The 13,488-nt window shown below is 42.3% G+C and overlaps 1 protein-coding gene across 1 annotated transcript in view; it reads right to left on the minus strand.

The window, feature by feature from the left end:
• The window catches only part of SLC44A3 (solute carrier family 44, member 3), a gene marked incomplete at its 5' end in the record, with an annotated part of 29,121 nt that extends 16,390 nt beyond the window's left edge, over window positions 1-12,731 (minus strand). The window contains 5 exons of the mRNA XM_010009788.1: window positions 4,403-4,568; window positions 10,731-10,917; window positions 11,198-11,322; window positions 11,908-11,997; window positions 12,557-12,731. Coding sequence (XP_010008090.1) covers window positions 4,403-4,568; window positions 10,731-10,917; window positions 11,198-11,322; window positions 11,908-11,997; window positions 12,557-12,731 — 743 coding nt within the window. The remainder of the gene's footprint in view (window positions 1-4,402; window positions 4,569-10,730; window positions 10,918-11,197; window positions 11,323-11,907; window positions 11,998-12,556) is intronic.
• Between the last annotated feature and the right edge of the window lie 757 nt (window positions 12,732-13,488).

The raw sequence follows: 13,488 nt of genomic DNA on the forward strand, positions 1-13,488 counted from the left end.
ATTTGAAGTTTAAATACATTGCTAGATGTCTGGATGCTCTTCCACACCTTCTTTTCCAAGCAAAGGTATTCTCACAAGAACAGGGTCTGAGAAGGTTTCTTCTTGTGCTTCCGGATTAGAAAAAGAACAAAGATTTTCCTTGTAATTCTGGCTGAGGGTAGGAAACATAGGAAAACAGGTAGCTAAACACAGCAGGTGGTGCCTGTGACCAACCAAGCTCAATCATCCACCTACCCCACCACCCTTGAGGACCAAGTCTCACCCAGCTTTGTCCTTTATACAGCTGCAATCCTGAAATTACTTTAGCACCAGCATCCAGCCAGCCACACACTGAAAGTTCTGTGGGCAGTTCCCAATGTGCAGTGAATTTTGTGCACACAGACTCCACTGCGTGCACACAAGGTATCAGGGAAAGAAAACAGGAGTGTGCCTGATAGAACTGGTTACAAGACTGAGTAGGGCCACAGCTTGCTTTTCCCCTTTGGCATTCCAACTTTATGTCACCACAGGCTTGTTTGATTTACATAGAACACTACTATTCCAAAATCCTGTGAAGCCATAGCCAATACCACGTCAGCTTTTAATCATTTTCCTTCTTTGGTGCTGCCAATTGTCTTGATTTTCTTGGGAGCTTTGTGACACTCAGGATCTTTCTAACATCCAATTCCCTTCAACCTAATCATCACACTTGCATCTCGGCTTTCATTTTAAGAACACTTTTTTGTGTGTGAAGGAAAAATGTCATCTTGACACATCCAAAAGATGGAGATATATGAAAGAGAAATAGAAGCATTACTTTCAAAGCCTGTCCTTTTCGGAGCTGGGCTTGTAGTTCTCTTCAATTGTGCCTCACCTGTTTCAAAGACTGCCTAAAGAGAGATTTAGTGTAAAATACTTTAGAAGTGTCAGGGAACGAATCATAGACACCTCAAGTAAATACAAATCTCCATTTTTAAACAAATGCAAGAAAGCACAAGATTTGTCATGAAAGAGACGTTACCAGACTAACAGAGAACACACAGACTGCACTTCCAACTGCCTTTTACTTTCTCTCACAACCACAAGGGCTACACACATGCTACAGCTCTTTTACATGGGTTAGGTCAAGTGCACAGGGGGAGCAAAGGATGCTAATAAATATTGCAGATCTATTAAAAATTAGGTCCTAATTCACCTCTCGATGAGCTTGGTGCTGGATTTTTGACTTACTGGGAGATGGATGTATTTCACCTCTCACTCACTCTATCAGAGGGTGTGCTGAACACCTTAGAGTTGGGTGGAAAACCCCAGTCCTGCAAATGCTTAATTACTTTATATATATGCTTATATACTTATATACTTCCTTAATTTCAACCCTGTGCAGTGACATACATGCACTGGAATTACTGAATAAGCTCAGACATGGACCGGACAGTGATGTCTGTGACATGGGTTAAGTTCCCAGAGAGGGAAAAAGCCTCATCTCACTGAAAAGGTAAATATGCACGTAATACCTAAGATGAAAAGAAACCCTCATATAAGGCAGAAACACTAACAGAGAAGGGTTTTCAAGAGATTGAGCCCTTTTCACAAGTCACAAAAAGTAATCATTAAGCAAAAAAAAGTTCTATTCATTTTATTAAATTAATAAAATCTTTCATGTATTCATGTTTTATCTGAAATAAAAGGCAAAATCCATTTTCAGTGGTGGTATTCTCCCAAACGTATGCTACCTGTAAAGCTAATTCAGCTAAAATGACCCCTTGCCTTCCCTGTTTGCAGCTCCAGCGTGGCTGCAGGCCAGGCAGCATATTGCTGGGCATGCTGTGGACTGAGATTTCCGCAGGGAAAGGCCGTGCCATTTCCTCGGAGCACTTATAAGCAAAGAAGAAAGCCTCTCTGTGAGGTATCATAAACAGACTCTTGTGGCATGCCTTTCTGATGCTGCCCCAGGGAATACATTAAAAACACACAGCAAGACAAGCTCAGAATTGCTGGAACAGCTTGAGATAACCCTTGCCCTTGATGATGTGACTGCTCTTGCAGCTCAGCAGCCTCTCCCCATTCCGGCACTGCTCTGCAGATCCGGGATCACAGCCTAAAGGCTAGGAAAAGGGATTACCAGCACAGAGAAACTGCCTTTCACCTACCAAGCACAACTCTCTCAACACAGTACATGTCACCTGCCAAGAAAGAGGAGGGCTTGACAGTAGATGTGCAAAATTATTTCAATACAATTGGGTGCAGGAACCTTCTGTACTCTGTGGCCAGTTCCTGCAGCAGTAAAAAACAGCTGGGAAGCGGAAGAGCCTGACAGAGCAGTAGATATCATCACAGGGGTTTCTACAGGTGCTTCCCTGCTCTGTGGGAAGATCAGGACAGTGTCTTTGCCCTGGGGATTTGGGTGGTACATCATACCAAAATGCACTGCACCATACAACCCAGTAAGTCAGCGAAACTGCTTTTCTTCCCAGTGCTTTCTCAAGCAAGCCAATTTAAACAAGTCCTTGGTGCCTCAGTGTTCAGCTGCTGAAGTTGAATCAGTTGCTGAAGCTTGAGGTACATAAATTTGTTTAGACAAGGGCAGCCCATTACCCACAGAACCACAGCCATGATAGTTACTTGAGTTTAGAGTTTCAGTGAGAAAAAGATGACATAAGAAATGCAAGTTCCTCCCTTTTCAGGTCCTACCATGGCAACTAAAATAGTAGCGTGGGACTGTGTCACTCTGCAGATCTCAACCTTTGAAAGAACAGCATTTTAGGGTTTATCTACTCTTTTACCAGCACCAGTTGCATGGCCTGGCTGTTGGCTGCATAGAGAATCCTAGCAGAGACAGGCTCCTGATACACTGCCCTGCCTTGGTTTTCTGGATGGGGTGACAAAACATTGTTTAAATGAATGGTGGGCACTGGCTCTTGTAGCTCTGCTGCTTCGGCTGGAGCTGACCCACTGTTGCAGTCACTCCTGCAAGTGGGGCATTGTGCTGCTGTCTCTGCTGGGTGCAAGGGAACAGACCATTTGGAATCCTTGCAGCAGGAGGCCTTTCTATCAGCAACTGAAATACACAGGGATGCATTCTAGAGACCATCACAGAAACCTGCTACCTTGGTTTTGGAGAGCCCAAAGCCTCCCTTCCCAGCTGCCCAAGCCCAATGGTCCCAAGCAGCTGCAGCCAGTGCTCCAGGGTCCCCAGACCCTCTCCAGCCAGGCTTCCCAACTCACTCTCACATCACCTTCCCCAGGGGCTAATTCTCCAGCAAGCAGAGATTATCACCACATTCCTCCAATACAAAACGAAGAAACATCTTCAAATGCCAGGGATTTTCACTGAGCAGAAAATCTCCTCACTGGGCACAGAAGAACAGAGCCATGAGGGTGAGAGAGCTCATAAAATACTTATGAGGAACAATGTTTTCTGGATACTATTCATGGAAAGTACCATGAGATTTAAATCTTCCCCAGTGACAGGATAGCACCACTCTAGTGCATGCAACCAATTCAATTTCACTTTACAATATTGCAAGTCTAAAAACCAGTATAAATCATCAGAAGAGATATTTGTTTTCCTCATTCTCTCCACATTTACATTTCAGGGCAATATAAAATCCAAGGAAGTTTACACAATTCTTAATTTTTAACCATGCTGTTAAAAGCATTTACAGTTAACTGAAAATACCTGCACAGAGTGGAAAAAGAGTAGCAGGCTAGACATTCAGTCAGACCAAATGGAAACCCAGAGCAGGGATGAACAGAGGAGCTATCTATGGCACCTCCATTTGGAGACAATGCTCCTGGAAAAGGGTCAAATGCAGCCTGTGCCTTCTGGATAGTAATTTCAGCAGAGTCAAACGAGCTCTGTTGGCTTGTATCACGGCACAGTTTGGCCCAGTAACTCCAGGGGTAGGGGTGAATCTCATTGATAGGGAAGCCTAAAAGGATGCCAGAGAAGGAGCCTACAAGGATGCCAGAGAAGGACTCTTCATCAGGGAGTGGAGTGATAGGACAAGGGGTGACGGGTTCAAACTGGAACAGGGGAAGTTCAGGTTAGATCTGAGGCAGAAGCTCTTCCCTGGGAGGGTGCTGAGGTGCTGGCACAGGGTGCTCAGAGAAGCTGTGGCTGCCCCATCCCTGGCAGTGTTCAAGGGCAGGCTGGACACGGGCTTGGAGCAACCTGCTCTAGTGTGAGGTGTCCCTGCCCGTGGCAGGGGGTTGGAACTGGATGATCTTAAGGTCCTTTCCAACCCAAACCATTACATGATTCTATGATATCATATACATTGTAAAATCTCTCTCAAGATCTTGCAACAAGCAACATTATTTTCCATTAAATTGGATTCCAAGATACTCTTTTGCCTAGAACAAGGTTGAAAGTAAATGCTGGAAAATCCCCCAAACTATATGGGGGCAATTCTACACTCACCTGTTGAAGTAACAAGTAACCACTGCCCCAGCAATCGTCATTTGCTGACAGGCAAGAACGAATTCACTAGTCCAGATCAGGCCAACGAAAAGATACCATGCCATGTAGCAAATTCCAGACAGAGCTCTGTATTCCACTTGTCCTCCTGAAGTAGCCTGTGCAGTACCTGGAGTTGGGATTACACCACTGCATTACTATAAGACACCAGACAAGGAGGGGAAAAAGAAGTGCACAGAAGTGCTTCTACACCCTTTTTTTAACTTTTCTTCAGTAAGATTATAAAACCCTAATTCAGGTGCTATTTGACTCTATCCATTCTAAGAAAGTCAGAGCACCAAAATGTTGTAATTCAAATAGAACCATGGCAACTAGTTTTCTGTTCTCTAGACTTTGCAAACTTTGTGCAAAATAGAGGCACAAAAAGGTGGGCTCTCACAAAAAAAACCCAAACCCCCAAAAGGTAGGATATGCTCCAGTGTCACTATTACATTCAGGAACATTGACAAATTCATTTATTAAAGCTAAAAAAAGTTGCCTCCACTTCTGTCAATGACAAAGAATTTATTGCATATTCAATAGATGGCTTCTCACCAAAGGTGGGGATAACTCAGATAACTTGGCAATCAGACCTTGCTCTGTGCAACCCTATTTAAAACACTTGACCCTCTAGTCGGGGATAGTGGCATTAGGACAGTCACTCCTAGTGAAAGATCTGTAGGTCCACAACCTGCTCTTTTGTTTAGTTTACCAAGCCTTAAGTCTATTGCCCTTAAAGATAAACTTGTTCACAGAATAAAACCATCTCTGGAGGTGAGTAGTTTCTTATTCTAACTCCATGAAAGAAATGAAGTGACACACAGAGTAGTCTATTACTGCTAGAACAGCATTACAGCTTGAGCTTTAACAATTCATGTGTTCATTTGGTGGACTTAGCAGGGTGGTTGGACTTGATGATCTTAAAGGTCTTTTCCAATGTAAATGATGAATCTATGATTCTATGTTCTCCCACAGGACAGCACATCACCTTCAGAACTACCACAGATGTAAAGCTATCTATGAAATGGTTCGCTTATTTCTGTCCTTTTATAGCCACAGAGTTAATACTCAAGAAGAGCTAAAAGTGGAAACAATAAAGATTTGCTTTCAGCAATACCGTCAGGTTTAGCCAAGCTTTATAAGTCTTCAGAACCAAGGTCTGTTTGTCTGTAAATGATGAAAAATATTCATCTAGCTCATAGTAGCACTGCAAAAATGTTTGAAGGTGCTTTGACAGCTCCAAAAAATGCTACATGGGTGCATGAACACTGGCATCTGTTCTAGCTACTTTAATTCCTGAAAGGTTATCAGTTTTAGCTGAACTAGCCAGCTCTTTGCAGTGCTGTATGGTTGGTCATTCGCAAAAATATTGTTGCTTTCATTAAATTCAAATGTATTTTAAGCCTGTGAAATGCAAGATACATGATGGTGTGGAAAGGCCACTGGTCAGATTCATGTATTTTGTTACATTAAAATAAGCCATGCACTATACCATTCTGAATTCAGGGGGTTTTCCATCTCCCTGACTTCTTGCTGAGGCTCTAGATAGCTGTTTGCCTGCAGCACATGTCGAATACGCTCATTCCCCATGGCCTATGGCCCTTACTGAAGGAGCTTATGCAAATGATAGGCCAATAGGTCTCCTACCTCCTCATTTTTATGCAAAGACATTATGCCACTTGGTAGTAGAATTAAACACACTTTCCACCATACAATCCACAAAAAAGGTGTATTTCAGGCTATGCTCCTATAGTATTGCCATGAAGACTGACAGATGTATGTATGGATGGTTTACCATGGACCACTTTGCTGTCTAGGAATGTAAACCGGGTTTGGCACTTCACAGAACCCTGTTTACCAGTGTAAACATCTATGTGACTGATTCCCTGTTTTCTGGACCTACCATGCATGCATAACTGTGTCAACAGAGTTACATGCAATCCTACTTTACGTATATCAGTCTTAGCAGCACAGCTAAACTTTAAAGCTATCCTAGATACCCTGTTGAGAAAAGTAAGCGCCATTTTCCTCATCACTCCACTGTGACCCATCTGTTCACACAGGCTAAATTTCCTCAACAAAGACCTGGAATATGGTTTAATTTGTCAACAGTCATGAATCTTTCTGATGTACTACACACTTTTAGTGATAACATTAAGAAGTCGGTAAAGAACTTTAGTCCCCACGGCTGAATCACCAAATCTGAAAACCTCTGATCAGTACAAGCATTGATCTGCTGCAAATACTTCAGAAGTGCTGTTAACACTGCAAACAGGCACAAGTGTTTGCAACAGGGTTCAGAAGAGTTTCTCCACCTGACTCTGCAGCCCAGTGCTGTGCCATGATGTCAGGCAGCACAGTAATGCAAAAGGCAATGTGGACACGCAGTATCATTAGCTACATTTTGGTACTTTCACACTTATGCTGGCTCTTGGCAACTGCTGCTGCAAGGTTTTGCTGATGCCTGCAGTAGTAGGCTGTTATAGGGGACAAAAATTCCTAGGAAGTCTAGTCCAGCAATTTCCTTACCAGAAACAAAGAGCCACTGACCAGAAACTACAAAAAGCCTGTTTATCAGTTCCTGTTAACATACAAATATGATGTGCCCTTCCCACTGCTAAGAGAGGAAAAGTTCTGGCACCACATGCTCAATCTTCACGCTTCCTGCAGCAGAACTGTGCTATTTTATTTTCCATGTAGTGGTATTTACAGCTAAGCTAGCTGACTGTAATTGGAACGTCAAGGACCCTGCAGGAAATACATTTTTATTGCTGGATTTGCTACTGCACAGCTTTATGTGGCAGTTTTATTGCTCGCTTGCCTGCAGGATGCACCTTCATTACATAAAAATCTCACACCGCCTTCTCATCCCACATTACATGCATAGTGTTTATGCCATCTGAACTTCACAGCTCCTGCAGGCTGGAAGGTTCAAAGACATTTGCTCTGCCACATGGCCACTTGTTCTGCAGTGAAATGCCACACAGATTAGCAAACAGTAAGACCCAATAACCCCAAGACATATCAGCTTTTCCAAAGTACAGCTGAATTCCATTCCTAGCCAGATAATGGTTCTAAATGGTGCCACTGTTTGTGCTGTCTCAGGTCTCGTGGAGTCTTGGCATTTCTCCTAGTTTTCTAGGTCTGGAACTCATTTAGTCTCTGCTGCTCTTACAGATTCTGAATTACCAAGGTACTTAAGCAGGTGCCTACCTTAAAACGCATAAGTAGTCCCACTGATTCTAATAGGATTACCCACGTGTTTCAAGTAAGTCATGTGCACAAGTACCTTTCCAAGTGTGGGCTGTAGTTTTCTACAGCTCCCATTAAGTCTTTTCTCAGAGTGACACTAACTTTTGGAGGGGATGTAAATAAGGTGTCTGTGTGGTCACATAAAGATCGGCTGCACCACAGCTGAAGCAAGGATCATGTGCTCCAGAGCTGCAAGATGCAGAGATGCTATAAATGTTATCTAAAGAGGGAAAATTCAAGGCAAGTGTTAAGAACAGATGCGGCACAGCAGCAAGCTGAAAAACACAAAGCTGTTCTTTTCTAGTAACCATACAGGACTATATGTGTGAAGTACAAGTCATCCTAGAACAGCAAAACAACCCCTGACGAGCTACTTACTGTGAGCTGCTTTAACATGCAGCGTTTTAGAGGGCTCATATTTGGGTCTAAAATTTGAAATACCATCTGAAGGAATATTCTCAATCCCAAATTTAGTCTGCCATTCATTTGTCCAGGTTTTGAACTACCAAACAAATCCAAGGTAGAGTATGAGACTGGAATTCCAAACAACTATTGTACTTTTTGCTGACACCCACCTCCTGTGTCACCTCGACAAACCTCCTCAAGCTGGGGGTTGGATAAAACCATCCTACTTTCCCTGCTACCTCCGCAGATCATTACAAGGCTCAAATTGCCTTTGTTGTTACTCTGGAATCAGAGCTGCTGTAAACAACCGAGCAGATTGAGAAGAGACTTTCCCACACTGCTGTATCGGCATCTAGCGGGCACTGAGGCTGCTGCAGGTCGTTTACACGTTATTTACATGAGCAGCTCAGCCCCTGCACTTTGCTAAGGACTCAGCTTACATGTGGGGAGCAACAACAGCCCCCATTTAACATTGCCTGCTTAACAAAAAGAATAAGTACAAATGCAGATGATACAATCAATAGAATTGCATTTCAACTACAAAAATAATCAGATATGAGGAGTGACAGTTTTCTACCTGCATCATGCCTAGGGTAGAATTGGTACCTTAGAAGTGGTTTAGATTATTTACTGTGCAGCATGACTATGCTGCTTCTGTACGGTTTGCTGGAAACATCAGCTTTCCTGTTACACTAGGGAAAAGACCAAAAATCAAATACCTTTGAGCCAGGAGACGTGTGCTGCACTAGGAATGTCACAGCAGGTCATAAACTGTTTGAATGCTACTCTCCAAGCAGGCAGAGAAAGAAAGGAAAGAGAAAAGTTGAATGGCAACATCTAGCAGGAAACAAAGACTATAACCAGGGAAGGAAAATGGCACAACATGCAAAAAGCATAAAGAGCTTCTCAAGAGCAGTTTTCATATTTGGATCTATATTTAGGTTTTATTTCCCTGTTGAATACATGTGGAATCTGCTTTCAGATACAACGGGCAAGTCACTACTTTCCTGCAATACCAGGAAATACCTGACTAGTTCCCCATTCCACGCTTACCATCAAGCTGTTTCTGTCATATGAGCTAAAACATTTCTGCTCTTCTAATGACTGCTGCATTTCCAAAAGCTTTTAAATCCAACAGACACAGCTGGCATCTTCCAAATTTAGATTTAACAAGGGCAAGCTTCCCATCCTTATGTGTGCATATTAAGAGTACCAGTAAATTTTCCTGTGAGTAATGGGCCAGCTCAGCTGAACATCAACAGTGGAATATTTCCTCTAATAGTTATTTTTAATTATCTATTTAGCAAATCTGGGTGTTATAATTAATGTTATTTACCTGCTCCTAGATTTACTAGAGTTAATGTTTATCTTAAATCACATCTGATCCAAGCAGGTGCCTGAAATGAACAGTTGGTTGATAGCTCAGGAGATGCTCCTTTCTCTATAAAGGACTGGTGTGAACCAGTGATAAGGTACCCCACGAGGCCAACGTGAAAATTACAGCAGCCTGGCTGATGTGCACATAAATGGGATGAAGGTTTTGCAGGGAAGCTGACAACCACACAAAGCTGTGTCTAGCACATAATGCTGCCCCTGTAAAGGGAAAATCCAGCTCAGAGGAGTGTGGAGAAGGAATATCCAGGACACCTAAAGTAAAGAGAATCTGCTTGACTATTTAATCAGTCAGGAACAAGTCACAGAAGGACTGCAGGCAGGACATATGCCTTTGCTAGGTCCGACCCTTTTGTACAAGAAGCAGGTTATCAGCCACACAAGTGCTTCAAGCAGCCACACGAGCTGCTGGGGGAAAGGCAGCAGGAACAGGGAGACCCTTAAAACCCTGCATAACTCTCCAATGAAAGCTGGACAGAAATAAATCCTAGTCTAGCCTAAGCAATGGCTGAATGATTTGCAATGGCAGCATGGCCTCAGGCAGGCAGACTACCGTGTTACAAGTGGAGTCTTCTACAGAGCCAGAATTAACAGGATGAGACTGAGATGGAAGCAATTGTGATGGAAGGATGACCCATGGAGGTGAGGATTACTGCCAGTTTGCCAAATAGGCTTAGCTACAGAAAGGTTGAAATTTAAAATAAAGTAAAAAAACATAACAACCCCCCAAATCATAAAATGCTTCCTAGGTACAAAGGCTGATATCTGCATGAGGTGTTATCCCCAGAACTGCACAGAGCTGCTCTGTGTGATGTTGCATGGAAGAACCTCCACTTCTCTCTGATGGTGTGATGCTGGGCCAAGAGACAGCATCCAAATTACCCTGGTTCCATCAGTGAGAGATCTTATAGCGGTATGTCCCTCAGTAATGTCTGTTCTGGCACACCTTTCATATTGATGGATTATTTATACAGACCACCTTCCCTACAACTGCAAGAAGCTCTGGATTAATCCAAATACTGTTGTACCAGTCTAAATGATAACAGCAGTTGTCACCGAGCTACAGAGCAGAAACAAAGTTCTGTCTCCATGCCAGAACAAAACAAACAGAAGAAGAAAAGAGTAAGAGCGCTATGTAACAATGGCAACCTTCGTCTTGTACACTAACAACAGGAGGCCCCATATTTAAGAAGTGAACTTAAGAAACAGCATTCATCCAAAACCATGGAAAGCATATACTTACCTGCAGTTCCTAGGCTGAGTAGTACAGCAACCCAAAATACCCAGAACACAACGAGAATCATAAAGGTCCAGAGTGGTTGGAACAGGAGGAAGGGAATTCTGCCAATGATTTTACCAACAATTCGAAAGAGTTGTACAGTGAACTGAAGCCTCTTTCTTAGTACAAGTATGAGAGAAAGCAAAACAACCTGTTACAGGAAATAAAAAGACAAATTGTTGGAATTCTTGTATTCCTACACCACTGTTAGAAGTGTTTGTACAGGTTTGAAGTGTGGCAGAGCTCTGTTCTGACACACAAATTTCACAAGGAAGGTGTACAAGTATTTAAATGAGTGTAAGCAAATCTTATAACTGATTTTCATTTTCAAATTTGAAGGAACAAGGAACTATTTTTACTGCTGCAGAACCACAGTAGTTCAAGTTTTCAAGTTACAGCCTCTGCACTGACCAAGGTAAAATGCTACTTACGGTAACTGTTGTTGAGAAGATAGCATATCCAAGTAGAAACTTCACATTTTCCTTTTCTGTTTCCAATTCAGTGCTGGGATCATTCCTGTAGTCATAATAGAGCCACCAGAGCACACCTGAGACAACTGAGCAAACAAGAGCAGCGTGAAGGCAGGCAGTGCACCCCGGGGCTGCAGCACACTGCTGTTGGCAGGCTGATGTCTGCCTGGCCTCCCTTCAGGAGTCTCCTGCCCTTCCACCTAATCCAAGCTCAGCTCAGGAATACTGTCACCTAGCAGAGAAGCACAGTATCAGCGGTCACAGAGAAAATCCACGTAATGGTCTGTTAACCTGAGGTAAAACCACAGCGGAATGTTTGGTTTTCGTGCAGTTACTCTGAAGCTCAGACATGTAATTTCATTGTGGAGATACAAAGCTAACTTTCATGGAATGACATTCCTGTAGTTCTCTCTTTCTAAAGCAGGCAATGTAAAACTTCACTGAACTTCTGTGAAACAGTAACTGCATTCATCTGCCAAAAGAAATGTTGTATCCAGGCATCATATCATCCCAACACTCAGCAGCTGGAACGGCACAGGCAGACCTTGGCACCAAAGGCAAGCAGAGCATGCCATGGAGACAGAGCACAGCTGTCTGCTCGGCTGCTTCTCCTTTAGATCAGTGAGATGACCCATTTAACTAAGCATATGCTAAAAGATAAAGATACTTACAGAACATCCCAAATACAACCAGTGCGATCAAAGTATGAACCAGAACCGTCCGAATGAATCTGAAGGCTAAAACTAGGATTAAAGAGAAGGCTGAAAAAGATACAAAGTGAGTTTATTACGAGCATTCCAACACATTTAACCTAACTCTTTAAACACACATTAAAGGTTCTTGCAGAATTTGGGCTTTTATTTTTAAACAAGGCTCTCAGAAGCAGCAGCATTTAGTAAAGCTGGCAACCTTTTTATTTTAACATTTAAAACACACAGTTACCCGCAGCTTACTAACAATGAACTTATAACTGACATGTTTCACCTTGGGAATTATCAGCTTGTCAATAATATTTTGTATAGGATTTAAGTTAAAATTTTCATGCTAATGCCATTTTTTTCATCGATCATTTCTTACAGTCCCTTGAAATGAAGTATATTGTCATATCAAGAAACACAGAGTCTGATATTTCACAGAGCTGGATTTCATCAGTCTATTAAATGCCCCCTGATAAAACCCAATCACACTTCCAAAAAAACAACTCTGCCCAGAAAATATGAAAAAGATCACCTGGAAATTAAAAATGTAGAGTTAATAGAAACATTTGAAACCTCACACTTCAATTGAACATCATTATTTGTTTCTTATTTATATGCTTACCTAGTGCAAGGACACCGAGTCCTATCACAGTATCTTTTCCTGCCAATATTCCACTCAGAATTCGGTGAAAAACATCCATTTCATTAACCATGCTTATTAAGACAGATGCATATTTGGAATAGCATTCAGGATTTTGTGGAACACAGCGATTAAATAATGCAAAAGATTTACTGGAAGGTTAAAAACAAAGATGGTAAGAAAATATTAATCACTGGACAAACAGTTTCAAATCCAGAGGGATCCATTCCACCATCCTCTTTCAAGCCCTCTGCAGTACCCTACCAGCATCCTCAACACAGGTTAGCAGTCACAGTTGGCCAGTGTGATTTCTGTAACCTGGCAGACCTTGCAGAGAGAGTCTGACACAAAAGCAGGCACTGGGCATGGAAGTGGTCTGTTCCAAAGGGTAGTTCAATGTTTCATCTGCAAAATGAACTCCGAGCGGCAGCATGTCTGTATCAGTGCACCAGAACACCCACTCAAGAATAGCCCAGGGGGAAAATAAACTACTATCTCAATGCCCATCAGCATGTAGCTCCTATTCCCATTCCGGCTTCACCTGCTCCGCTCTCATGTGTTTATGTAAAACCTAAACTCACACTAACATAGCTGTAAGCTACGTTGTTGTAGATAATTCTAGACCACAAGCACTTTGTGTTGTTTTTCTGATATGTAAGCATTCTAAAAGCCACACCAAACCAATATTTGTAAGGTACAATTACCACCACCAAATATTTACATATGGAAGTATTTGGCACTACCAGCCAAGCTTCTTGAATATATTTATTGTCCCACTTTGGCAATGCTGCACTACAACAGTCAAAGACATATTCACACCTAAAAAGGAGAGGTTTGTCCATCAACAGTTAAAAACTTCTCTGACTAGCTTTGCTTCTAGTAAGAAACAGTACTATACTAATATATATATATAT

The sequence above is a fragment of the Nestor notabilis genome, unplaced genomic scaffold, assembly GCF_000696875.1.
Source record: "Nestor notabilis isolate BGI_N333 unplaced genomic scaffold, ASM69687v1 scaffold3932, whole genome shotgun sequence".
NCBI lineage: Eukaryota > Metazoa > Chordata > Aves > Psittaciformes > Psittacidae > Nestor > Nestor notabilis.